Here is a 27,686-nt window from a genome sequence, read left to right as displayed (position 1 = left end):
ATGTAACCTTGGCTTTTTCTTTATAGGCACTTGCAGCCAACGCTGGAACAGGGTTTGCTGTGGCTGAGCCTCAAATTGCCATGTTCTGTGGTAAGCTAAATATGCACGTGAATATCCAGACTGGGAAATGGGAGCCTGATACTTCTGGGACCAAAAGCTGCTTTGGACGAAAGGAGGAGATTCTGCAATACTGTCAGGAGGTGAGGCGGCTCTTCTCTGGAAAGAAATTGCAAAGTTTTAGCTCACACAGTAAAATCCCTGTTATCCGGCATGAGTGGGGAATGCCTGGTGCCGGTTATCTAAAAATACCGGAGCTGGAGGTGGGGCTTGCATGCAGCAGCACGGGGTAGTGGATGGCGGTGGGGGCTGCATGCAGCGGTGCAGAGTGGTGGGTGGCAGTGGTACAGTGGCGGTGGCACGGTGCCGGTTAATAGAGTAAGCCGGCTAGTAGAATGCCGGAAAACGGGGATTTTACTCTTCTATCTGATCAGGTCTCGTTTTCACATGCTTCTGCATGTGTTTGAGGACAAGCACTCCAGCAAACTGGCTCTTTTACCAATGCATGACATCCTGTTTTGCTGTTGGGTGTGTAGCTAAAGCCCAAAAAGACTAAAATAAAATGTTGCGGGGGGGGAAGAGGGAGAAAGTGTTGGATCCCTTTCCCTAAAGAAGATTGAGGTGTATACAGTAATTGACTTTAGGCTAGGAGTCCTCAAGGGAGTTGCATGCCTATGACCCATTACAGTTCAGAGGGACTTGAGCATCTTTGACCATCCTCACCTCTAAGCTTCCTAACCAAACCAGCACACATTATGCTGACTTTTTTGTACGTGCGGAGTGGAGAGTTCTGACAGCGTTCCATACCTAATCTAAATATTTAAAGTGTAGTTGTATTATCATTGGCATTATGTTCAGGCGGGCACAAAGCTGCTAGAATATTACAAAAATGCTGTCTTGTAAACCTTGGCAGTATTTGAAAGCTTTTTTTTTTTTTTTTTTTCCTGTTGCAAACTCCTGATCTCGTTGCAATATGCTCTTTGTACTTCAGCACGTTAGCCTTGTGAGATCTGTTTTCCTGTTCATCTGGAATGAGGGATTGTTGACAAGCAAGTAAAATTTGGCTATTTGGCTTTAAGCATAAGGGTGGAACAGCAGACCATGTCTAGGCTCGAATACTGGCATGACTATTTTACAAGGCTGATATAACTGGTACTGCATCTGGTTCACATAGCACTAACCTAAATATAAGCCTGTGTCTAGACTTCAGGAGAACTTGAGCACAACATAGCTATCGTATTAATACATTATACAAAATAGGTGGGTTAAAGATAATCTAACACTTCATTATGTTGTTTTGAGTTAGAGAGCCTGCTTGTGTCTTTCCTGCTCAGAGACCCCCTTACATGTCCTGTGTCATGGTCTTGGTAGGAGTAGCTTTGACTCCTTTCTAATAAAGGTTTTTTTGTTTTGGTTTTTGTTGTTGTTAATAAACAGATCTATCCAGAGCTTCAGATTACAAACGTGGTAGAAGCCAACCAACCGGTCAGCATTGACGATTGGTGTAGGAAAGGCAAAAAGCAGTGCAAGGATCACACTCACATTGTTGTGCCCTACAAGTGTCTGGGTAAGTATGTACCATGAAGTGGGTCTCAAAGGAGCAAGAACTCTTTTTCCCGGGGAGGGGGTTGTCTAATAGATCCTGATACCCAGACTGGTTGCTTGGAAAGGAGCCAGCCTCTTAAAGGTTTCTTTCCCTTGAGAGACCACTTCTCTAAATTCCTGTAAAATACCGATTTCTAGAAGGTGGCACCCTACACAACCCCGCTTCGGCAGATCAACAGCTTGATTACAGCTACGTAGGAATAATGGTGACTGACATGAGAGAGAAATCCATATTCTCTCTGCAACTGTCAAATAACTTAAAGGCTATTGTGTTAGAGTATCATAGACCTAGGGATTTAGTACATTGATCCTCTCTCTGCAAAGGTTTAATATTTTGGTACTTCAGAAACGCAGGTTCTCAGTATGATCATGTTCCCTGTTTTAGATTTGACATCTCTCTTTTTCCTAGACTGACTATATTTATACCTAGTGGTTTCAAATGGCTCCTCTTCCCCCAAGTGGGATCCCAAAATGTGTCTAGTGTTAACTGCCAGCGATCATTAGACATGATAAGATTACACTGGGTTTATTGAATCGGTGCACCCAGATAAACGGCCTGCTTGTTTACAGCAGGGACTTCTGACCTGTGCATTGTGAACACCAGCTCAAGCCCATCACAGACAGCTCTGGCAGTGGCGAAGGGAGACTGAGCTAGTCAAATCCCTTGTCGGTTCTTTGCTTGAGCAGATTTGCATAGCTTTTTAAAACAAATCCTGTGTTGTTGTGCAGAGCATTCTCCAAAATGCCTGGGGGTGGAGTGGGGAGCGCTTCATAGGAAGTGCTGCGAGAACAGTTCTCTCTGCAGCGCCTCCATTTGTGGACCTTTCTGAGGACTGAATGCAACTTGAGTGAGAGCGGAAAAGTGGATTGATGGGCTTTTACATTCTGTACAGCCCTTCCACTGGAGCATCTCAAAGCATTTCACAGAAGTTAACAACATTAATGCCTTCCTGTCAACGAGGGCTCCATTGCTGTCAGCTCTTTACAGCTTGGGAAGCTGAGGTACAGAAGAGTAAATGCTTGGTATGCTGGGTACATTGGTCAAAGATAAGGAAAGTCAGGGCTCTCCTTCCTAAAAACTGCCTGTAACTACAAGCTGTGGTCCTTAAGCTGTGCTGCCCTGTTTCTGCTGGCTCGCACAAACGTGCCAGGTGCCATTTTGCTCACGCTGGACTCTGCAGAAACAGCAAAGGCAGCGCCCCACAGTGGTGCTTACCTGAAAGGAAACTTCAAAAAACTCTTTAACCATGTGCAGTATCTTTAAGTTGCTTTGACAACGGGGACTTGGCTCATAAGGGAACTTCAGTTTTCAAATATTCCTGGTTGCAGATGATGGGGTGTCTGCATGTGAATAAAACCTCTCCCTATTAACTTTACCTGTCAGCACTGGTGATCAGTTGCTGAATTACTTGTTGTAAACAGGTGAACTGCAGCAATGGTGGAAAGGTATGATTTTTCCTCCTATCAAAGCATTTATTGTGCTCATTGCACAAAGTACTTTTGTGTTCCCTTTGCTGCTTGTCTCTTCCATGCTGCATTAATCCTCAGTTCATCTTCAGACAGGATCTCTCCACCAGATGATATTCAACCTTTTTTTTCCCCCACTGTCAATGAAGCTTTTTGTTTCTAAAAGTGGAGAGGGGGGGAGGGGGATGAGGAGAACCCATTAGCACCTTCAATGAACTGTAAAATAAATTTAACAATAGGATGCTGGGAGCAGGACTGAGTCTGGTGAAGTGTGAAAAGGCAAACTGCTGACAGTTCTGGCTAAGTTGTTAGACAGCATGGAAATGCCTGATGTGGCTGGCTGATCTCTGAAAGGAGAGAGCTTTGTAAGCATTGATCAGGGATGGGGGGTTGGGGAGGGAATGTACCATATACTTACTTGCAGTATGTGCTGGTCTGTTCCTCTAAATGGGGTCCATCTTGCAGAAGAGGAGAGAACTTTTGTACTGGTGTGACAAGAGATGAGAGGTGGGGATGAACGGTTGTCTGTAATTGCTTGACTGTTGCCCTCATTAGTTGGCAGGTAACTTCATCCACAAACTCTGTTTTGACTTCATGCACAGAAGAAGTAATGCTTGAGACATCGGCATCTTTGGCATCGATTGTATGGGCTTGGCAAAAGTTTGTGTGTTGAACTACTGAGATTGTGTCTGCAGAGGACACATTCAAGGTGGCTGGGACAAATGCTCCTACTCTCTAGACCTCCAAGTAAAAGACCAGCTTGTCTTTTGAAGTGCTTTTCCCTCTTTTTTTTTTTTTTTGTTAGCCAGTCAAACAAAAAACAAAGTTGCCTAAATTTGATCTTGTGGGTGTCAGTCATGAGTTGAGATGCAACAAACTCTTGGTTCCAAAATGATAAGAGGTATCATTTTGGAACCAAGAGTTCTAGTTTTTTGGATGTCTTTTTGTCTCAGACCAACACACCTGAGTCATAGACACACCGATAAGTCTGTAGAAATGAGGGTGTGTTTTTAACTTAGCATGGGTTTGCTGCCTCAGAACATTTGGGTTTAAGATGTTCTAGTTTGGTTAGGAGATTTGGTCACCTTTCTGACTAAACTTACTGAAAGTGTTTGCCTGAATCTCCAAGGCTACCTAAAATAATTCTGGAGTTTGTAGGGCGGCGTTACTTTGCAGTTAGAATATGAATGCCCTGGCTTTGACATAAAAGGTGGTGTTTGCATTGGAGAGAGTCTTGGGTTTTTTTGTGCGTCATTTTAATGTTGCTACACTGAGCTGTAGTAGATATTTAGTAGGATGTGTTCAGCCATTTGCATTAGTAGGGTTTAAGTTGATCAAGCAGAGTGACTTTGTTACAGGGCAGAAGTTTGTAGCCAGGGCTATCAGAGACGTACTGTTCAGTTTGTAGATGGGATTTGTATGTCAGAGTCCAATATCTGCTTTACACAGTTGTGTGGGCTTACAGGGCTTTTATTTTCCAACCTTTAACATTTCTCTTGGAGTATCCAGCTGAAGAAATGCTTTAGCCATGGATGACTTGCATTTATCCCTGGATCTAGCGTATGGGTAGCAAGTATTTGAACAACTGAAGCAAAAATTGTTTTTCATCTTACCCCCAAACTGGCTCAAAACTGATGCAACGAAGTGAGCTAGGAGCTTATGTATTTCCTGACATAAGCAGAAAATGGCTAGTAATGCCCTACAACCATGGAAAATGCTCATACAGCAAATATGCTGGCTTTTGAAATACTGGTGGCCCAAAGCTACCTTCTTGCATGTAATGCAAGCTCACGTAGGAATTAGATGATGACGTTTTTTACAGAATACCATACAAACAGTGCTTTCAGACCAAAGATCTGCATGCAACTTTGTTACTGCACTTTGTAACTTCTTTCTTTCCAAGTTTGCATTCAGCTTCTGTTCAAGCTTTTAGTAGTACTACTTTGGTTAGTCCGCTAGGTTTTTACTACGTAGACCTAAATTCTGAGCTTTGTAGACCTTGTATTAGAGTAGCTCTCCAGAGGTGGCTGTTGATGTATACCTGAACTTTAAAGTTTGTGCAGCACCGTGCAGATACCTAGTGGAGTAAAAAACCAAATCTCTCGTTTTGAAGATTTTAATGCTAGTCTTCTCTTGAGTTTGAAGGTCAAGAATGAATCTAAAGGGACATGAATTGTTATTGATGGCAACTTCTTGTTTTGCAGTGGGTGAATTTGTAAGCGATGTCCTTCTAGTTCCAGAGAAGTGCAGATTCTTCCACAAGGAACGGATGGAAGTGTGTGAAAGTCACCAGCACTGGCACACTGTGGCCAAAGAGGTAATTGGCTAATGTGACCAGAACAACATCTGTATATGGGTATATCAGTCTTGGCTACTTTGTCTTTGTTACAGAGTTCCTGAACAACTTGGTGTCTGTTTTACAGAGGTATAGAAGTTAAATATGTTAAAGCACTCTTATCCTCATTTTACAAATTCTGAATGAGGCTAAAGCTAAAATTTCAGAAATGTGTTGGGGACTTAAACAATGCATGTAGATTTATCTTGGGAAATGTCAGCCCAGGGGACTTATCCATAGTCATGGTCCCAGCTGAAGCACAATTTGGGGACTAGACTCTGGTTTCCCAGGCTACCATTCCCAGGGGTAAGAATTGGAGTTGTAGGGAGATGTTATTTTGTGTGGCAGCTACTGCTGGAGAGGTTGGAATTGCAAGCCTGTCTTGAATAAACCCCCTCTTCATTTGCAAGAAAAAATGTATCCTGTTGTCTTTGGTTAACTGTGGAAAAATAATTATTTAAAATCAATGCACACTCACTTCAACTGATAATGATGGAATCATGTCGATGACTACAGAGCGCATGCAGTATTGTTAGTATAGGCTTTAGATACCACTTAGCATTGAGGCTGACATCCCATTGCTGCCCAGCTATTGTAGAAATTGGTGCCAGCAGAGCACCTTTTTAAATTTGATGGCCTCCTTCCTAGCCAACCTTAAGTACATAGAGAGTTAAAAGTTGTTTGCCTTTGGACATGGAGTTGGAAAGTTCATCCAGATAACAAACCTGGATCTTTCTTGCATCCATAATGTAACAAAGCAAAAAGGATACAAAAGAGTTCGTGTATATAATAAAGGTTTCATTATTTCATTCATTTGTGCAGCCATAAAACCGTATACTTCCTCAGTTTAAAATAAATGTGCTGTTAATGTTTCTACTTGCTATTCACATTTTGACTGTCCCGAATCGTCCAATTAGATTTTTTAGCCACAGCATGTAAAAATAAACTTAACGCAAAGCCCATTTAAGCAATTATGCACATACTTCTATTTACAGGGGGAAAGTTAATGAAATGACTGACTTAAAAAAAAACCAACACACAAATGTTATTTTGAAGTGCTGCCTCTTTGGCGTGAAACAACTTGAATTATTTGGCACTCAGAGTCTGGTTATTTTCCCAGAACTGAACACTAGCTTAAAACACATTAGCAATTGTTGAGCAGTTCAGGTCATCAACAGCAAGGAATATTGTGTTGTGTGATTGTAAGACCTCTCTCAGATTGTACCTATGCTACAAAATTTTTACCCACTTTTCTGCACTGTTTGTGTAAGGCTCTGTGACACCAGGATTAAAATATCTTGTGTATGGTAAACCCTACACTATTGGTAGTGTTACTGGAATTGCATGGTTGGTGAAGACTTCTTTAGCCTTAAGCAAAATGTGATGCTTTACAAATGTGCTATTTTAAGAGAAAACTAACTTGACTATGGCTTCCCTTTCAGGCATGTCTGACAGAGGGGATGATCCTGCACAGTTATGGCATGCTGCTTCCTTGTGGAGTAGACCAGTTCCATGGTACAGAGTATGTGTGTTGCCCTCAGACCAAAATTGTTGACGAAGCCCTTTCCAAAGAGGAAGAGGAAGAAGATGAGGATGAAGATGAAGACTATGACCTTTACAAAAGGTAGGGTTTCTGATTGCCTTGCAAGATTAACATGGATGTAGTGAGGCTATTGGCTTAATGCTACCAGTTTCCCTTGCCAGGAGGATGAAGGTGGGAATTTCTTTGCTTCTGGTTTCACAGGGGGAGCATCATGGATGTGGAGAAGTCGCTCATTCCTGAGAAGGACAAATGGCTTTGCTACCCTCTTTAAAAATTAGTACAGAGCCAAGTGATTTGCTGCTACCGTCTCAATCCATAGCCAGTAAAAAAAAAATAAAAAAAAAAAAATTACTGCCTGGCTGTGACCAGAGATGCCTGGCTTCAGAAGCCGCAGTTCTCAGCTTAGTGAAATGAAGCCGATGGGGAAAATGTTGTAAAACCCCATTGAGCTAGAGGCTTAAAGAGGCTATGACTATAATAGCAGGTGTAGCTGTAATGAGAGAACTCCTGTAGCTGCAGTTGACTGGATGATCAACAATCTGTACTTTCATTCTCCCATCTCTAGTGGCTCTAAAAGAGATGAAAAGAGAATCATTATTCTTGTACATCAAAGGTTGGCTGCAAAGTGATTAGCTTTAACTCTCCCTTCTAATTGTCTCCCTTTAGTGAGTTCCCTACTGAGGCAGATGTAGAAGACTTCACAGGAACAGCTGTGGAGGAAGATGAGGAGGAAGATGAGGAAGGGGAGGAGGAGGAAGAAGTGGTGGAAGATCGTGATTACTATTACGACAGTTATAAAGTGGATGATTACAATGAAGAGACCCCCACAGAACCCAGCAGTGACAAGTCTCTTTCTGAAAAGGAAATCATCAGTGATGTGAAAGGTAAGTCAGTTGTCAGCCTGTCACATCCCTGATGCACTGAAGCTATACTCATCCGCTGTTAATGGACCTTGCCATCTGTATTGTTAATGGTGCTTTTGACCCATCCAATATGTGCCACTTTGGCCTTATTTGCCAAATAGGTCAGCAAACAAAGAACAGCTGATGATGCCTACCTTACAAGTACTGAAGGTGATGTTAACTCGCTAGAGTATGGGTCGTATGCTACCAGACAGCTGGGCTCACTGCCAGCAAAACTGATGGTGACTGGTGCATAGGATGAGTACCTCCATCAAGGTGTAGTATTGAGCCAGAAGACAATATTTGCATAGCCTAATTTTAGAAAAGCCTGTAAACCAGCCTGTGGCACTCTTCCAATTGGAATCTCTCTTTAGCTTTGAGTGACCAATGTTGGTTTGGTTTGTCTTCCTTTTTATTACATGGATGTCAGGGAGTTAAAATTGGGCTGGACTTTAAGCTGAGCATCTGGCTTCCTTACCTTACGCAAGATCAAAAATTCACTTGAATCTGCTTGTCCCCTTTCTGTTTTACATACCCCAGCCTTAGCATAAAAGTCTTGTCTCTTTGCTAAAGGAAACTGAACCCATTACAGCCGACGTCACTTCTATATTTGTCTAAATATTTGCCATTGCTCTTGTCAGACAGCAGGTGCTATTGCAGAGGAGCATCTGCTGACTGGCTGTTGTGCTTCCATGCTGTAGATCGTCCTATATTTTGAAGTGTATAAGTGTCCGCAGAAGGAGGGGGGTGAGAGTGAAATTCAATTAACTACAAATCACTGAATCATTGCCAGCAGTTCTTGCATCTTGCGGGTAAAATTCTTCTTGCTGGTAAAATGCCAGCATGCTGCAGATAATTTCACTCACTGAAACAGGGCCTAGATTGTATGTGCAGGGCTGTCGAACATCTGCAGATGTTAAAATAGACTTGGAACAAGGAGATCAATGTATCTTGCTGGCTTTTGAGAGCATCTGTTCCAGGGATGCCCATTTTGTTTCCTTCTACAGTGCTTCAGAAAAGAGGATGTCTAGCATAAATGACTGGTTCTCTCCCTAAACATTCAAACTGTTATCTGCTATACAACCTAGAGTTCTGCAATCCTGCAACTATATAATATGCTGAATGCTTGCTGCGATGGTGTCCAGGGCCATTGAAAATACCCCTGTTGTGCACTTTACTATTTACAGTGCTTGGGTTTCCCAGAACTCTCAAATCCAGCTGCTGCGATCCCCACACTAAACACATTCCCAGGGGTTTAGTTTGTATTTTCAGTTGCTGTTATATCTGTTCCTCTCTAAAGGTATCAGGTTTGTAAAGGCCTCCCTTTTTGGGGTATCTCAAGCTGCCTCCACGGACCTTGTTTTATCTGTTGCCTAAAGTGTTTTCAGTAATAGATACTCTCCACTACTGGAACACTCAAAGCATAGCCAGAGGAACTTGTTTTACCCCAGTTCTCTGCTCTACAAGGGGTGGCTCTGTGCTGAGACATCTGCTCCAGTGTCTCCTAACAGCAGCACTTCACTGGGCTGCTGTGGTAACTGCTTCACGGACACTGAAGGGTATTCCAATATAGCCCTTTAAAAAGCACGCTCCAGAGTGTAGTAATGACTCCCTAAGCCAACACGAGTACCCAGTGAACAGTCTGACCTAGAGCCACCACTGACTTATTAAATCACCTCGATCAAGCATGTACTCCTCATGAGCTGATGTTCTAACCCATCTCCACACAGTTGTCTGCTCCCAGGAGGCGATGACAGGTCCCTGCCGGGCTGTGATGCCTCGTTGGTACTTCGACCCTAACAAGAGAAAATGCATTCGCTTTATATATGGAGGCTGCGGAGGCAACAGGAACAATTTTGAGTCAGAGGAATATTGTATGGCTGTGTGTAAAAAGATAAGTAAGTCCTGCCTCCCACTGGCCCTTTTGCAGCAAGCCACTGTCCTGTCTGGCTTTTGGTGTCATCATCTCCTTGCGTAGGCCAAGTGAGGATGCGTGTGTAGCCCATCCTGTTGGTTCTGGTGTTTGAAGCACTTCCCTCTGTCCTTTTTGCAGCAGTCCTCTTGTCTCTGTTTCTCTAGCTTTATAGACTTAGCTTCCTTTCTAGGGGAAACCGGCTGGTCAACATACATGGTCTCTGCTCGCCCCTTGGCTTGCGACTTTAATTAACACAGGACTCAATTATCCCTCTCCAGGTCTGCAGTGGAGAACTGGGAAATGTCTTTAAACTCTCTCTTGGTATGAGACTGCTTTCTTGGTTCATTCACCCAGCTGGCTGCTTTCCCAGCTGCCCTGGGAGGGAAACTTTGTCTTCTCCAGTCAGAGTATTATCCGTGGGTTTGACTGATCAATCCTGAAATGCATGCTGTTGGTCAGTTCTGCTGGGAGGAGGCTGTTTCTTATTGGTGCCTTTTGGAGAAATCCCTGGTGAAGCTGCTGCAGAATTCCAATTCCTGTCTTCGGCTCCATTAGAAATATGAACCATGACTCAATCCTGCGTTTGATAGCTTGAGGTTTTTGGCACTAGCTTCAGCTGGCTTTTATGCTGATGATAAAGCTACCCAAAAACATTTTAACCTCCTTATTAATCTTATTGTTGAATTCCAGCACTTCCACTTCAGCTGCTGTTAAAGCCTTCTGAAAGGCTTTTTGTGTTATCTGGGGCTTGGCAGTCGGTCTATACAGCCATAATCCTGTTTACAAAATAGGCTTCATGCAAGTGCTTTCGATTGGGCTGATCTGACCAAAGTGGTGAAATAAAGATGCGGATGTCAGGAGGCTTTTGTACAAAAGTTTGTCCTGTCCCAGAGGGATTTGGAGAGGGATATGGAGGTCTCTGTCAATGCCTGGGTCAAAGATGCTGTGAGCAGGCCCAAAATGGATCAGTATTTGGTGCCTTTTTCACACGACTGTACCTAGCCTAGCCTTTGTTATGCTTAATTTGATGAGGAAGAGAAGTACTCAAGTGCTGTGGGTTTAGGTACATGCTGGGACAGATCTCCAGTCTAATATTAATGCTACAGTACAGAATGAAATGTAGCCTGCATTGATTCTGAGACTCGCCTGAATTGAGATAAGATGCTTAATGAAAGTCCCTATTGCCTATATCATAAGACAGGCAGGTTTTGAATTTTTTTGGCTCACTTTAAGTAGGGGTTAACTGGTCTTCTCCATTTCCCTCTTGCCCCCCATGTGCACTTAAGGCTGTGTGATAAATTCATACAGGGGCCACAATGCTTGTCATAGTCCCTTGTTTTTTCAAAAGGCCTTTGAATGTGTGACCTGATACTAGGGCTCTTCTAAAATCTGGCCAGTGCAGAAACAAACTTGTCTCCATAGTCTGCGGAGTCGTACTACACCAGCACAAAGGCCACTGTCACAGATATAGTGAACTTTTGCACATGTAAACATCGGTGGATTGTAACTTTCTTTTTGCCACGTTTGAATGCTTTAGGGAAGTCGGAGCCTTCCAATCAATTGGATGAGTGAACTCATCTTGGTTGGCATCCTCAAAGTGCTTTCTTGTCTAACCTCACCGCTTGTTAGTCCTGTTGTCATACTTGGTACAGGTGATAGGCTTGCTGTCCGATCCCTCAGTCCATGAGATTGCATGGATCCCTGAACAGCTTTGTGTGGTGTGGCTTTTCTAACCAGGTCTCCTGGCTTATGTGGCAGGTTTGTCAGCCAGCAACTAATGCACAAAACATCATGTTTAGGCAGGAAAAAAAGGTGTGAAGGGAAGGGAGAGTAAGTTCTTTGTTCTGCAGTTTAGGCAGCAGTCGTCTTTGTGGAGCTGAACAATACTTTCCTCAGATTTAATGTGAAGACTATCTGGGCTCTGGTTGCCCTGGTGCTTTCCTGTGCATCTGGAATGATGTAACTGAAGCAAAATTAATAGCTTAATATCAAAATGGACTCCTGATGGGTAGTAGATCACCAAGGTCTATTTAACAGAGGGACCATTCTGCAGGCATGAAAACTCCTCTCCCTCCCCACTCCTGGCACCTAATGCAAGTGAAGCCCAGATGGTAGAAAGTGTCTGAATCCCTTGTGCTCTCTCTGCAGTTCCCCCTACTCCTGTACCCACCGATGATGTGGATGTCTACTTCGAAACCCCAGCAGATGACAATGAGCACGCCCGCTTCCAGAAAGCAAAGGAGCAGCTAGAAGTCCGACATCACAACCGCATGGACAGGGTGAGCTTGTTGCCCTGACGTGCACAGTGGCTGATTGCGTTGTTTGGCCAACTACTCCTCCCTTTAGACCTGGCTTCCCTGGTGGTCTTGCACCAAGGCCCGATGGTTTTGTGGTTGTACTGTTATCCCCCTCTTCTCCCCCGTGTGCTGGGAAAGACGGTTATCGGGAGCAATAAACATTCTGTTCTGCAGGGTTAATTGCCAAGTATGGACCTTGGATTTGAAACATCTGGTTGTGATTACAGGCCTTCTGATAAAGCTGGTTTTCTGTGCCTGTAGGGTAGCCCCAAAGTAAATTTGAACCTTATTAATGTGAGCTCCCTTTCCCTTTACTCAGGTGAAAAAGGAATGGGAGGAAGCGGAGCGTCAAGCCAAGAATCTCCCCAAGGCAGAGAGACAAACCCTCATCCAGGTAAGAATCAAAGGATCCAAAAAGTTTCTTGTTCTCAGCAGCTTCAGTGTCCACCTGAGTGAGGCAGACAAAGAGGCTGGTGTCCTGAGCCGGAAGCCCTAAATGTTGAAAAGCCAGCCCTGCCCCTGCTTGGATGGTGCCCAAGAACGTGAGACTGGAATCCATTGGCTCTTATTCTTGAAGCTGGAGTTAGTGCCAGTTTTTATCTGCCCTCTGGTAGCAGGAAATGAAACTGCCCACCAGCTTATCAGCAGCTCAGCCAGAAGGGAACTTTAGACTTCAGGCATCTGTTTTGTTCAACTGCACTGACAAATGGCCTTGTAGTCCTGTAGCCCAGAATTTCTCTAGTGTGTTGGGGGCCAATTGTGCAAAGCTATAGAGAACCTATAAGGCTGAAAATAAAACTTGTTCAAGTGCTGGACTCCTTCCTCTGTTAAGTGCGAGCTCTCAGTGCAGACTTAAGGAATATGCACCTAGAATAAGATTTCTGTTGAGGGCAGTATCTCCAAACATTTGGCTGTCTTCAGCTGGTACAAAACTGGCTTTTAGGATTCACTCTAAGACCAAAATAAATACATTTTTGTCCTCTGCCCTATTTTGATGTTATCTACATGTGTAGTCTACAGCTTCTATAGGTGAGCTCCCCAGGTACTCTGATTAAAGTGCCTTCCATCTGATCTCCTTGTCTTTCAGAACACAAGTTAATAGCCATGTTGGGGTAGAGGGTAACGGTGGTGTCCTCACTGTATAAAAATGAGTTGGTGGTGATCTTAAGGCCTCAGGAGAGCTGAGAATACAGTCTGCACCTCCTGACTTAACTCTGTACTCTGCCTTCAGAACTATTTGCTTTCCAAGCACTTTAAAATGACTGTAAATTGAGTTTGAAAGTCTGATTGTAACTATTACTTAAACAGCATATATCAAATCTTTATTGATTCTCTGTTATAATGTCCTTCTCCCCTACCATAAAATGCCTTTGGGCCTCTCCCACATACCCTGCCCATCTTGCTTGTCCAAAGGAATTGGATCTGCAGAAGTAGGCATTCTTGTAGAATTCATCCTTTTTGCTAGAGCACTGAAGCAACCTTATAAAAACTCCTTGCCTCCCCATTCCAGCACTTCCAGGCAATGGTTAAATCTCTAGAGAAAGAGGCAGCCAGTGAAAAGCAGCAGCTCGTGGAGACTCACCTGGCGCGAGTAGAAGCCATGTTGAATGACCGACGTCGCATTGCCCTGGAGAATTATTTAGCTGCCCTGCAAGCGGATCCCCCTCGGGTGAGTTTTCTTGGAGCATTCTGCGCTGTAGAGGTGGGGAGGGTGAGAAGGCTTTGTTGTGGAGTGAGCCTTGTGACAGGGCTGAGGGTATTGGCAAGGCAGACTCCTGGCACAGGTCTTGGTAACTTGTATTGAAGATTTGCAGACTCTGCTTGTTATGCAGGAAGCTGCACTTGGTTAATGCCACATTCGTTTGTGAAGTGTAGTAGTCTGTCTAGTGCACTTGCTGTAAAAGAGGATTACCAGAGAGATCTACATAGGTGTGCTGCTTCCAGGATCTATCAAGCAGAGTAGACTTTGCAAGTGCTGTATTTCAGTGCAGTTGTTGTACAGGGTTTAGTTTCTGGAGTAAGGAGTTGGATTTTAACTACTCCTAAATCCTGCAGCCTCACCGCATCCTGCAAGCTCTGAAGCGTTACGTCCGGGCTGAGAACAAGGACCGTCTGCACACCATCCGCCATTACCAACATGTCCTGGCAGTTGACCCAGAAAAGGCTGCGCAGATGAAATCTCAGGTACGTAAGTGTTGCTGTCCTGAGCAACACTTCAGGAGCGGCTCTAGAAGAGCTTCACAATCCTGTTCGCTCTGATTTGGCAGAAGCTGAATACTGTAGCAACTTGACCTGTCCTTGCTTTAAACGGGGAATTTCATTAGCTGTTCTGTATGCATGTTGCTTGTTGCCAGAGACGCTCTCCTTACAACTTTTCCTTACCACTTTCTGAATGTTAAATACTTGATATTCAGTTACTACCCTGGAGCTGCCTGCAGTAGTGATGATGTCTATCACAGCTATGCTATTATTCTCAATCTGAATAGGATTTTAGACCTGGCTCATCAGCAGTGCGTCTTTTTGTGCTGCACCTATGTGACTTGCTTGGGATTTGGTCATTCCTTGAGCAGATGCAAGGGACAAGCTTCCATTTTTTTTTTTTTTTTTTTTTTTCCCCCCCCAGCACACTGTTTACATTTTCCCTGAGTCTCCTGAGCACTTAGGCTTTGGATGCACTACACTACGTTGTGGATTTTGTTAAGTAGGCTTGCATTTGCCAGTTTTCTCCCTAGCTTCCAGTGAGTAGGAGATTTTAACTCTTGCCAAGAAGTTGGCCACTGTTCTTGGCTGTGTTAAACCCTCCACTTTTGAATAAGAGCGTATTGCATGTTTGCATCACATTTCATCCCTGGAGACCCAGTGGCTAATTTTCTTTTTTCCCCTCAGCTTGGAAGAACATCTAAACATGCTGGCTCAAGGGAACACTGTATCTGGCCAGTTCAATTCTTCTGAAAGGTGTTTCAGATGCTACATTTACCCTTTAGCCCTCTCCTCCTCCTGTGGTTGCACATTTCCATTTTTATGCCCTAAAATTGCTACAGTAATACTTAAAGACCCAACCAAGATCAGAGATGACATCTGCTAAACACTTTATGTGCTTATCAGAGCAGAGGCCATCTTAAAGCTTGCACTGGCTAGAACCAGACAACAGGTAGAAAGGGAAATAGCTACCTTGTTAGTCTTTGCAGCTTTCCAGTGGTCATTACGGTTGCTTGCAGACATTTAAAAAAAAAAAAACCGAAACAAAAATGTGCTTTATAGGAAGCAGCAGAGTGTTACTTGGACTGGGCTCCACAGCATCTGTACGCATTGGGTGCATCAGTGAGGCGTAGTTGGTGCTTTTAGCTAAAGCTGATACAATCAACTGTTGAATAAAAGTGCCAAAAAACCCCCACTGAAGCACCCAGTCAATACAGATGTTTGGTGAGCTGGGTCCAACTAATGCTGTATCTCTTCTGAGCATGTGCTGGGCTCAGTGCAGGAATACGCTAAGCTTAAAGCGCTGCTTTTTAACGTCCACCAGCAGCCTGTGAGATCAGGAACCAGAGCCCCAGTCTCAAGTCCCAGTCAGGTGCATTATCCGCTGGACTGTGCTGTGTTTTTGCTTTCTAAAATGCCTTTTTTCCCTAATATATATAAAAGACTCATACAAACAGAAGGGAACTGGCTGTAATGGGAAGATAATAAAATGAGATGTATGTGGTGCTGCCAAGCAGACAGAGGAAAGGACCGGGCACTGAAGAAAAAAATGTATTTGTTTTTCCCCAATACTGTAATCAGCAGGGATCTCGGCCAAGCGGGCTGGACCTGTCGCAGTGAGGCCAGGTAGGGAAGCTCCTTGCCACTGCAGGCCCCGTACTGCCCTGGCAAGCTGTCCCCCTGCCTGTCTGCCAGCACCAGAGGTAGTGGTGTGGAGTTGTGCCCCTTGCTGCTGCCAAGTGGGCAGGGGTGTGCCTTGCCAGGGTGGCAGCAACGAGCTTTTCTGCCTGGACTCACTCTGCCCTGCTGTGCCAGGTCCTGCCCACTCATTTTAATCACAGATCTGGCAGCTTTTAATCGGAGAATTTGCTATCTCAAACGGAGAAAGCCAGGATCCCTGGTAATCGGTAAGCAACACGGAAGCAGGGAAAAAATCAGAGGAGCCTCTGCTTCAAGGAGGCAGGGCAAAAATCAGAGTGAGCCTAGAACTGGGGACTGCAGCTCCATCTCGTATTCTGAGGGATAAAGCACGACAGCAGTTGTCATGTAGACTGCTTTTTGGTATTTATGATGTTTCTGTTTGCTGGAGTTTCTTGGGGTACCTGGTTTCAAGCATGAGATGTAGATTCTAGGTGCTGGCTAGCTCTTGTCCTCCCTTCTTCCTGCCTTCAGTCTGCCTCCTTCTGTTCATCTACACATCTGAGGCAGGACTGGATAGCGATGGCAGTGCTCCTTTGACTTGTGGTTGGCTCCTAACAGAGAGCACCCAGTACAGTCTTCACAAAGACAGCTCAGTGCATCAAACATAGTCCATCCTGACCCTGTTGGGGCTTTGGCAGCACTGGAACAGAGCGGGTGTGCAAACTGTGTGCTTAAGTTAAATCCTGAACAGCCTTTAATTCATCCTGAAAGCTGCAATGTCAACAAATTGACATGTGAGGAACGTGGGTGGTACAGTTCAATTTCCATTCACTTTACTTTTCAGATGCACTTTAAGCTCCTCAATCGATTAGCTTGATTGACAAGCTGCCACTTGTGAAATTAAATTGCTTTCATCCTTGCTTTTAAAGGTCAGAATCGCTTCAGACTATACAAGTAGGTCCATTCAACTCATTAGTTTTCTCCAACGTTTGGTCATCCATGTTAATGGATTCCCTCATCTGCACAATCTATGCTCGTGCAGCACCCTCTGCAGCTAGAGCTCGGGGTTACCAACTATGTAATGCCTGGCAGCGATGGGTGGGTTGAAGCTATGTTAAATGCACAATCCTAACCCTTAAATAAGGGCAGCAAACCGCTGTCTGGGGTTGTGCATTGGGTCACAGCGAATAGCCAGGCACCTTGTGTACAGGCTAGTTGTGATGTCAGTATGTCCTAATTTAGGTGGTGTTTGAAAATAGGGCTGGCTAATTAACACCACCTGTTTTCTAGTCACACGTGCTTATTAATAGTCAGCTCCACTGTTGGGGTGGAGCAGCTCAAAGCTCCAGTGTGGTAAACTATTGTATACAAGGCATTGGCATAATCAGAACCCTGCTCTGACTTGGCTTGTAAAACTTCTCTCCAACCTTTGGACTTGCACATAAGTTCAGCCCATGTGTTGAATCTCTAGGCACTCTTTAGTAGTGGGGAGCGGCAGGGTTTCATTTCATGTTACTGCAGACAGCAGTTGCACAAAATGACGCGTGAACTCTAGTCGCTACTAAATATGAAGCATCATCTGTGCTGCCAGAAGAAGGCTGAGTCCACCTACAGATCAAAGTACAAAAGCTTTATGCTAAGGTTGCCTTCCTGTGAAGCATGAGATGGATAAGAAAGTGCCATAGTCATAGTGTTTAGATTTGATGGCTCTGGGGCCCCAGATTTGGATCTCTTAAAGTGAACTCTGTGGTCCTGTTTTATTCAAATATTAGCACAGAAATGCTGGTTGTTGACAGCCCTTACCTCAGCCCTTCCTCTGTGTTGGCAGGTGATGACGCATCTCCATGTGATTGAAGAGAGGATGAATCAAAGCCTATCTCTGCTCTACAAGGTACCATATGTGGCTGAAGAAATCCAGGATGAGATTGGTTAGTATCTCTGTGCTGGTGTAGATGCTGATGTATTAGGAAAGTCTAAAAGATGGAAAGCCCACTGTTTTCAATGCAGCATGCCCAGAAATATTGTAGTCTAAGAAATACTCCAGTCCAGCCAGAGGTGGTTGGGCTTGCCTTTTTTTTTTTTTTTTTTTTTTTTAAGGTAAAAGTTCTCTGGCTTTTGCTATATGTACATGATGTCCAGCTAGATTATGGTCATAATCTGGGCCTGCTGGCTTGCTGGCCTTGAAAAACTACACACACAAGGAGAATACAAAAATTCCACAGTAACAAAGGCACGTGTCTCACTCCAGTCTCCTTTTTTGTTACTTCATGTGCGGAAAAAGGAGATTTGTGAATACAAGTGTATTTGTCTGCCTTAAGGAAGCAGTCAGCCAGCCATAATTTCACCTGCTTATCCAGCCAATACCTTTGACAGCCCAGGATGGGACCCTGCTTTGGCATAAACACACCATCCAGCTTTCACAAATCTGACTGCCCCAAGTCAGCTTTGCTTGTGCCCCTATCCCAGACCAACTTGGCTTGAAGGATCTGCCTCTTTCTGCCCCTCCCATGAACCCCCTTGAAACGTTTTTCTCCTCATTTTCTCTCTCCTGCTTGGCCCCTTGTTTTTCCTTTAGATGAGCTGCTGCAGGAGCAACGTGCGGACATGGACCAGTTCACATCTTCCATCTCAGAGTCCCCGGTAGACGTCCGAGTGAGCTCTGAGGAAAGCGAAGAGATTCCCCTCCAGGAGGGCAAACCTTTCCGCCCATTCCAGGTGAAAACCTTCCCAGCCTTGCCTGAAAGCGAAGGTACGTAGAGCAGAGAGCATGATTTCACTTCAGGAAATGTGTGTGCCTCTAGTCAGAACCAGTGTCCCAGCCCACACAACACCCAAGGGGTCTAACCCCTGGGGGCCATTCGGGATTGAAGCAGTTGTGCCAACGATGTAGAATTAGCCATGGGATCTATTTTCAAAGCTGCCTATGTCATGTAAAAAGGGAATAAGCAAGCTCCTGGATCCTTAGCTGCCCTTATTATTAGGAGATGTTCTGTCAGTCTGGAACAGGCAATGCAGCTAGTAATTTGCCATGTCTAATCACTACTGTTCTTGACTTCATAATACCTTTAGCCCTTTCTGGAATCTGATTTAATTTCACTTTGCAGTGAGCACTAAATTCTTGATTTTTTTTTTTTTCTTTTTTTTTTTTTTGTCTGGAAGCTGGAATTTGTAATTCCTAGTCTTCCTAACTCAGATGCTCCAATGCAACTATAACCTTGTTGCTGTAAACTGCAACAAGTATTTTTTTTTAACAAGGGGCACTGACAGCTTGCTGTGGTGTGTGGTTTTTGATTTATTTAAAAACAAACAAGCAGTTGAACAGCCTTCTCCGCTCAAAGCTGTGAATACAAGCTTTGTCAAGGGTCTGAGGCGCAAATCATGCACAAGCCTTTTTTCCTTTCTCTCTTAATCTCCTTTTTCTGCTATTTTTGTTTTTGTTTTCCCTCCTGCTAGATCCTCAGCCGGATTTGTACCATCCAATGAAAAAAGGTTGGTTCTAAGCTGCTCCCTCCTAAGTGCTTTCTCTCACTCTTCCACCTTCTCTGTGTTTGGTAGCTTCATTTTTAGTTTCATACTCTCACCTTTATTTTCACCTCCCGCCTCCATGTAGATCAGCAGGGCTGATGTAGCCACGTGCCTTGTTCTGCTAACAAAACCAGCTCATTTGGCCGCCTCAGTGATTTCTTAGCATTCCTCTCAGTCTCCATAGGCTGGCAAGGTGTCCCAGGGTGCAAAGATCAGTTCCTTTGCCCCCAGAATAAACTCGGGCTTAGTGCTCCTTCTGGGAATTGGGTAGCAGTGTTTATTGCTTTGTTTGTACCAATGCTAAAAACAAGTTTGACAGCATTGGTGGTAAATAATCTACAGACTCTCCCTTGTGTACGATAGCATCTGTTGTGCCTCCTACCTAATGTCAGCCGTAACCAAGAAGTGAGAGAGCACCAGAACAAACTTGCTTTATTTCCAAACTAATACCCATCAGGGTGCTTAATGAGACCTACTAGTAACACCCACATGAGCAATTCATGTCTTTGCTTTCTAGTATCCTCTGCACTTCCCCCTTCTTGCATACAGGATTTCTTTACGCTAGATAGTTCTCACAGTTCATCCATTGCTATTTGTAGCTCACTTGTGATACGTGTAGCAGAGGCATCTCTGGCTGAAGAGGAACTGACTAGTCTGGGATTGGTGGGGCGGGGAATCGGAGAACTCTTGACATTAAACAAATGGGTTTGGCAGGTACTTTCAGATGTGGAATCGAATGCAAGTTGATTGCTAGCCTAGACCCGCTTGCAGTAGCAGTGAGAGGCTGGTAGGATTCCTGCCAAGTGCATGGGCACCGTGGCAGTTTATTGGTACTAATGCCACATGCGAGAACTTGTCCCCATTGCTTCAGCCTACCTCTGGTTCCAAATTTGCTTCATGCTGACAAGCAGAGGCTGCAGCTCCTTGGGATCAGGCTTATTCAGCCCACATATCAGTCTTGTATCCCACGGGAGGTTGGATGGCCTGATAATTTTTTATGAACTTTTCTCTGCCTTCTGCTGGATGTGAGCTTTATCCCTGCTGTGGAACAATGTGCAGCTGATCCCAGCAGATCTCTGGACAGATTGGGATGAAGTTTTGATTCTGGCAACAACCATGCTCGTTTTAAGAAGCTTAAATACAAGCCTGGTTCTGTGCCCATTTAAATAAATAGCAAAGCTCCCACTGCCTCCAGTGGCAGAGAATTGGGCTCAACATTGCTCCTGTTTCAGCATATGACATAAAAGCAGCTGTATTCTGGGGAGGCGTATAATCTGAACAGCTGGACTGGTGCGCTCCCAGAAACTCGGGCTATGACACTCTAACAAATGGCAGGACACGCTGCAGCAGCTGAACACCCTGCTCTGGAGACTGTGCTAGCAGGCTGTCTCCTGAGAATGGGGTAAAGCAGCCACAGGCCAGAAGCTGATGGGCTGGTCTCTAGAAGTTGTTTCTGCATAGTCTCCAGAAGCTCTAAATCATTGACTTTCACGGTAATAACATAACCTGCCTAGGCAGCTTGTGGGAGTCTGACTCCCCACCTCAGCCGTGTCTGGAATGTGAATGCCAGTCTCCAAAGAAGCTGACGGGGATAGGGCTGTAATAAAAACCAAGCTGCTCCTTTCTGGAGGAGCTGGAGTGAGACATTCGTTCCTTTGGCATTTTTGAGCAGTAAAAGCCTGTCGCAGTGAGAAGTCGCCCTGGAGCCGCCAACTACCCTTTCCTCTCACTTAATCAAAGAACCTGCAACGATTTCAGCAGCAGTTAACATACTGTCTTAACCGAGCTACAAGATCAGCAACTGCAGAGAGGTTGTGTGCAGCCAATTATGAAACGTTAAGTGCCACACGTAGTTTCCCTACACGTGCCCGTTTGAAGAAGAGGCTCAGCGGACAACTGACTCCTTGTTCCCCTGCTTTTGCTTTGGGAGGGCACAGGCATTGTAAAGGACAGTGTTTTGCATATGCTGGTATCGGGAAGCTTCATCATTTCTCAGCTTGTTTCGTGCTGTGTAGGTCGGTGTGTGTGTTGCATCAGCCTTTTCTGTTATTGATCTGATCTATTTATAAAAGCTCCAGATCAAAACAGTTTATGCAGAGGAGCCTTTTGCTAATTGATAGTCTCCTCTTCAGCCTGTGCTAGTTTTCAGCCTTGAGATGGCTAAGAAGCATGCTAGTGCAAGGGCTAGTTTGACACTTTCCTCCTTTGCCCTGGGATCTGTTGGTTTTTGGGCCTGTGCCAGACATGGAGACGTGACTCATGGCTTGTCACAGGGCTGTGCTGGGTAACCTTGAGGCTCTCTGGTTCCTGAGGCACTTTCTGACACGTGGGTGTGGGTGTGGGTGTGGGTGCGTGTGTGTATGTTTTCGTTCAGGTTTTGGAGAGGGGGTTGTTTGTTTGAAAGGGCTCTTGCTGACCCTGCCTACTATAAGTGCTCCCTCTGTGCAGGTTCAGTGGAGAGAAGGAATGTTTGGTCCTCGTGGGGTCATGTTATATGGAGTTATGGTGATAACCATGGGCGGCAAGCAGAGAGGAGATGTAAATGTTCCCAACTCCCTTCTCATAACAGCACTCCAGTTGCTCTGGATATACATTCAGCGCATCCTGGTGAGCCTTCTCCACTGTCATCAGAGCCACCTCATTTGCCTTCATTGACCAGGAAACCCCCAGATCATTTGTCATTCTGGCTTTGCACATGAACTCCCCTACTGAATCTAGCACAAAGAGGGTTTAGTAAACAGCAAAATGTTATGAATTGCAGTAGGAGTGACAGCACTGCTGAGAGAGTAGGTTATTCTTCCTAGATGCCACTAAAGCCTCTAGTGGCCTCTTCTTCATCTAACAAAATGCTCAACTCCTTTTGGTGCAGGTTCTGGCATAGCTGACCTGGATGGGCTGATTGGGGCTGAGGAAAAAGTGATTAATAGCAAGAACAAAGTGGATGAAAATGTGGTGAGTCCTCTGCCTTTGTTTTCTGAAGAAAAACCTAACTGAGACTAATTAACGTGAGCAGCTTCTTTCCTACTTTCTAAATGTCAGCGTGTTCATTATCCGTATGGTGCAGAGGAGTTGCAGCATTCTGATTATTGCAAGCTCCTAATACCGACTAGCATCAGAAAGGTGGGAGGCTGAGGGAGGGAGAGAGCCCAATAGTCAGCAGTTGACTGACTTGTTGAAGTGTTTTGTTCTGCAATAGCTTTCCTAGGTAGAAAACAGATCCCTCTGAAAGATGGTAACACCTGCACTGGAGACCTACCCTTCTTAGGTGGCCTCTCACTAGAGCACCAAATACACTGAGTGCCATGCTGTTCCACCTTTGGTTTCAGTCTGTCTGTTATGAAGCTGGTGGTTCTGCCTCCCCCCCACATTTTGAATGGCAGGTAGGATTTGGTGTACAGCAGAGCTCACAGTAAATGGCTTGTAGCTTTAACTGGAGTGTCGACGTTGAGCTGACTTCTAGTTGCAGGTCCCTTGTGCTCCTTCCTGGGTGAAATCGGCTCCGGAGGTTAACCTTTTAAGCTCATTTTAAAGTCAGCATTTACATTTGCTTCACAAAATTGTTGCACTCAAAGCAAATGCCTGCAGCTGAATTAGAGGCTTCAGGTGGGGGAAGCAAACAGTCTTGACTTTCTTCAGTATTCCTGATGGTCCTACCATCCTGTAGTCTTTTGGATAATCTGAGTTATTAGTAGGAGTATCAGTTACTTAACCTGTGGTAGTTCCAGTTAATAGTTTCAAAAGGTATTGTGGATTGAGGACTCCTGAGAGATTCACATGAGGTAGATATAGATAAAACGGTGCTATATCAAAGCGTAGTGCTTTGGGAGAATGGAGTCTACAGCAATAAATAGGTGCCATTTTGATTCTTTGGTCTTCTCTAGTCGGAGTTCACCAGGATGTCCTTCATGTACCCTCTACACCATACATTTTTTTGTATGTATGCCTAAGTTTTGCCCACTTTAGAATCCCACAAATTACAGGGTACACAGTTTTGATGGGCCGCATACTTCTAGAATAACTTATTGTTAACTGACCGATGTCAGTGCGAAACAAGTGCTGTGGCAAATGTGACTTTGCAATGGTTAGTGCTTTGCTCCCTCAGAACATCCCGATTTCTCTGGCTCCTTGTGTAAAAGGCTTTTGCCTATTTTCAGGTAATTGATGAAACCCTTGATGTGAAGGAAATGATTTTCAATGCAGAGCGAGTTGGAGGACTGGTGGAGGAGCCGGTACGTATTGGGCCGCTCAGACTGGCTGATGAATTCTAAAATTAATTTCAGCATTAGTGCTCCTGTGTATCCATTTAATTCTGAGTCTTCTCCAGAGTGTGGCAAATTGCAAACCTGTGCTGAAGTCTTGCAGAGCATGGTACTATACTGAATTCCTCCACAGAACCCCAGTTCCAAGTTGTTACCAGTATTATGTAGGGATACAGACCTTTTATTTTAGAAGGCTCTTGTGGGAGAGCATCTTCTAGCAGTTGTAAATGAAGAAACAATCTGTGTGTTTGTTTTTGTTTTTTTTTTTCTCCAAGACAGGGAGATGTTAAATATTCAAGCTGCCATGTGGAATCAATCAGTCATGCATCCACATCACAGATGGCTGAAGACCTTAGTGGTGGCCGCCTCCTGGGGTTATATTTCCTGCTTTAATTTCCAAGTCTCTCCCTCCTGCTCACCCCTCCTCTCTCCCTGCAGGATGATGACGGTTCCCTTGGTTCCTTTCGTGATGACTTCAGTTTCAGCAGCAGTGCCCTCATTGGTCTGTTGGTGATTGCAGTTGCCATAGCCACTGTCATTGTCATCAGCTTGGTGATGCTGAGGAAGAGGCAGTATGGGACAATCAGCCATGGGATTGTGGAGGTGAGAGCTCCTGGAACATAACCTAGCACGATGGTATCAACTTGCATTTGCTTGCCTTCTTTAAAAACACATGCACGCTGCACCAGTGGCTGCTGCAGAGCCATTAATTGCATTCCTTTCAGCTAGAGGAGACTGAACCCTGTGGATGCTGAGATCCTTGCTGCTATATTTCCACATAGCTGTTTATCATTTGTGTGTTGTCCTGAGACTTGTCGACTGCACTTATCACAAGGATTTTGGCTAAGCTTCCTTTTCTGTCTGAAGAGGGGATTTAGCATTAAATGAGCTTTCATGTCTTGAGTCTTGAGCAAGGTAATAAGCAAGAGTGACTCTATAGCAACTCACCCTTTGGGTAACTTAGCAACTGTTGAGGCATGGTGATCCAATGTGTGGGATGTGGAAGCAGGAATAGCCCGTGGCAGTGTTGTGCCTGCAGGAGCCAGCAGGCAGCCTTTCTGCAGAACAATGAGGGGTTTTTCAGTATCATGTCACTTTTCAGGAATGATAAGCAGGCTGTTTCCAGTGGCTACTGGTATTTCTGTTTGTATCTTGCTGCCTATGGAACCAGTGTCTGTCTCTGGACTATTACAACTACTCAGATTAGGGGAACCTGGAAGTTGCTGCATCTTCCCACATACAACACAGCCCAGAATAAAATATGCCCCTTCATTTTAAAAGATAGAATGAAGGAAAAAAGATTGTTCCTTGTAGGAAGTAACTGAGTAGCCTGCTTCTTGTTGTGCTTCTGTGTGTCATCTGCAGATTTTACTTTTGTTTTTGCCTGGTAAGTGGCAGAAATTGCTCTAAATGTATTTCTCACGTATAATGCACGCTGCCACTTCGAGCAGCTTGTTTGCAGGGGGAAAATTGCATGTTGTATGTGAGACTATATGATTCTTTGATTCCATTGTCTGGTCGGTGTTGTGTCTTTTGAAGGTTGACCCCATGCTTACTCCAGAGGAGCGGCATCTGAGCAAGATGCAGAACCATGGCTATGAGAACCCAACTTACAAATACTTGGAGCAGATGCAGATTTAAAGGATGTGAAGATGCAGCAGCCCTGACTGGAAGAGGGGCAGGGCAGAAAGGGCCAAAATGGTCCAGTGTTTTGGATCAACTACTGACCAACAGTTGCTTCAAGAGGACTTCATCTTACATTCAAAACTCCTGGATCATTAAGACTATAATTACTACTGTAGAGTTGCAATTTCCATTCTTTTAAATGGGTGAAGAAATGATAATATAACAATATGATGATATATAAATCTTTAAATGGGGGAAAAATGGATCTATTGCAGATATTTGACTGAGATGTAGTTTTTCTTTTTTTAAAAAAAATACTCTGAAAATCCCAGTTTTGTTGTACCGTCATCTGATACGAGCTCTATATATATAATGGGAGATGTTGATTTTTATTTCTGATAGATCCCTTGTATATTGAAGGCCTTTGTACCAACCCACATTGTATAAAGGAGGCACTTGTGGCTCTTCAGTCATTCTGGCTTTTATATATAAAGCAGTATTCCTTTTTTCTTTTTTTTTTTTTTTTTTTTTTTTTTAACTGAATTTTGCTGGAAGTTGCAAAGAGATTAAATAGGGTTCAGAGCAGTACAAGTGTGATTAAGGGGGAAAAAGCTTTATGAAGAATCCCCAGATGCCAGTGCTCTGCGCCCACCCCTGCATCACAGTTCCTAGGATCCTAGACTCCCTAGCAGCTGAGTTACAAAGCTATTGCCATCTCCATTAATAAGCACCCGAGTGGAGTGTTAGGATGTGGCTTGTGCGTTCTGGGGTCTGCACATTCCCCTTCTGAATCGAGTCCTTGGTACTGAATTTTAAATCCCTCCACCAGAGGATCTAACCAGCCTCCTTCAGTGCTCACCAGCCCCTCTTGCCACTATCTGTAACTTTCCCCAGCTCCCACCTCCCCACCACCAACATGGTAAGTAGGCTATAGATGCTGGTTTTGGAGCCTTCTGGTCTCTCTCTCCAGTGATGTTGGGCCATCTCTCTACTTTTATTCCCAGGCCTAGAAGAATGGCTGGTGCAATACTCAGCATTGGGGAACAAAAGTACACGGAGTTCACTCTAAACAGGGGGGAGAATAGGAAAGGGATACTGCCTATTTGACCGAAAACTGTAGAGAGCAATGGGGTGTTTTCCAGTCACCATCATGTCTTTGTAGCGCTTGTATAATTGGTGTTAATGCTCACAGCTTTTTTTTTTCCTTCAATCTGGAGGTTCTGGTAACCTGTGATGTATTTTTTTTTTTTTTCTTTTTTTTTTCCTGTGACTTTTTCTTTTCTTTCCCCCTTCCATGTCTCTTCCCACTATGCACAGATTTACCTGCAAACTCCTTAATGTGGTCTGTGGGGAATGTACAAAGTTAAACACATCAATAAACACGTTAACTTCCAGAATGGTTCCTCTCTTTACTGCTGGGCCCACTTGGGCTTCCCCTATGCCCTTTGCAAGCCATGGGGCCTGTTTCCTCCTTTTCCCTAATGCATCTTCAGCTCTGAATCCTCACCCCCATCCTCTTCCAAGGACTAGAGTTCAGTGCTCTTCCTAGCTGCTTGTTGTAGAGGATTGTTCCTCTCTAGCCAAAGCTTTCTGCAGTATTTCCAGGCCCTGTCAACACTTGCGGAGAGGAGGAGATGAGATAAAACCAGCAACTGGGGCTTTGTATAGCCAGCTGTTCGACATGACCAGGTGCTCAGTCCCTGAGCCACAGCTATTCATAGGCTGGTGACTTCCAGGGAGGCATTGCAACCAGTTTTGAAATGCCAAAATCACTGTGGATGGAGGCAGACTGGCCTGGTCCCTCAAAAGGAACCATGCCAGAGCTGCACAGCTAAAGCAAATCATTCTGGCTGTCTGGGCACCCACCCACCATTTCTAGCTAGCAGAATTTTAAAATGCAGTGACTTGGCTTTGTTGCATGCACTAGTGTGGTGAAATCAAGGGAGCCTTCAATCATGCGTACCCTTCAATCTGCAATATTTTAGGAAAGGGAACAAATTGATAGGCATTCTAAATTTGTCTTTCCAAAATAGTTAAACTAATGACCTACAGAGCTAACAGCTGTCCTTGTCCTTCCCTCTGAATGGTGACTTCAAGCATGAATTCTCCCTCTCCTCCATCATGCTGAAATAACTGGAGTTGTTGCCTTTTGCATTTTATTTCCAAGGCTAAGATGCAGGATTGCCGAGAGTTATTGCAGCATGCCAGCATCCAACAGGTACTATGGCGCAAAGGTGGGCAAGAGGCAAAGTAAAAAGTAAAACCACACGAGAAATGTGATTGTGTACAACTTGCCCAGCCTCGGATGTGCACTC

At 44.5% G+C, this 27,686-nt stretch overlaps 1 protein-coding gene across 3 annotated transcripts; it reads left to right on the top strand.

The window, feature by feature from the left end:
* On the top strand, positions 1 to 26,765 carry APLP2 (amyloid beta precursor like protein 2). 3 transcript variants are annotated; one of them, XM_019546993.1, is made up of 16 exons: positions 1 to 200; positions 1,495 to 1,624; positions 5,334 to 5,446; positions 6,907 to 7,088; positions 7,674 to 7,891; positions 9,640 to 9,807; positions 11,973 to 12,103; positions 12,441 to 12,515; positions 13,632 to 13,790; positions 14,177 to 14,305; positions 17,790 to 17,889; positions 18,537 to 18,710; positions 22,356 to 22,438; positions 23,641 to 23,715; positions 24,184 to 24,348; positions 25,285 to 26,765. In XM_019546993.1, the coding sequence occupies exons 1-16, from the start codon at positions 81 to 83 to the stop codon at positions 25,384 to 25,386; spliced, it is 2,124 nt and encodes a 707-aa protein (XP_019402538.1). In that variant the 5' UTR covers positions 1 to 80; the 3' UTR covers positions 25,387 to 26,765. The 3 variants fall into 3 exon arrangements, with proteins under 3 accessions (XP_019402538.1, XP_019402539.1, XP_019402540.1); XM_019546994.1 differs by lacking the exon at positions 23,641 to 23,715; XM_019546995.1 differs by lacking the exon at positions 9,640 to 9,807 and having other exon boundaries at positions 2 to 200.
* Positions 26,766 to 27,686: the final 921 nt, after the last annotated feature.

This window comes from Crocodylus porosus, unplaced genomic scaffold, assembly GCF_001723895.1.
Source record: "Crocodylus porosus isolate Cpor-Errol unplaced genomic scaffold, CroPor_comp1, whole genome shotgun sequence".
In the NCBI taxonomy this organism is placed as follows: Eukaryota; Metazoa; Chordata; order Crocodylia; family Crocodylidae; genus Crocodylus; species Crocodylus porosus.
Note: the sequence above shows the minus strand (reverse complement) of the source record. Positions and strands in the feature narration are given on the sequence as shown.

Coding starts and splice junctions, on each gene's coding strand:
- APLP2 (XM_019546993.1), top strand. CDS start 81: ATGTTCTGTGGTAAGCTAAATATGCACGTGAATATCCAGACTGGGAAA. Junction 7,089..7,673: donor GACTATGACCTTTACAAAAG/GTAGGGTTTCTG, acceptor GTCTCCCTTTAG/TGAGTTCCCTACTGAGGCAG. Junction 24,349..25,284: donor TCAGCCATGGGATTGTGGAG/GTGAGAGCTCCT, acceptor TGTCTTTTGAAG/GTTGACCCCATGCTTACTCC.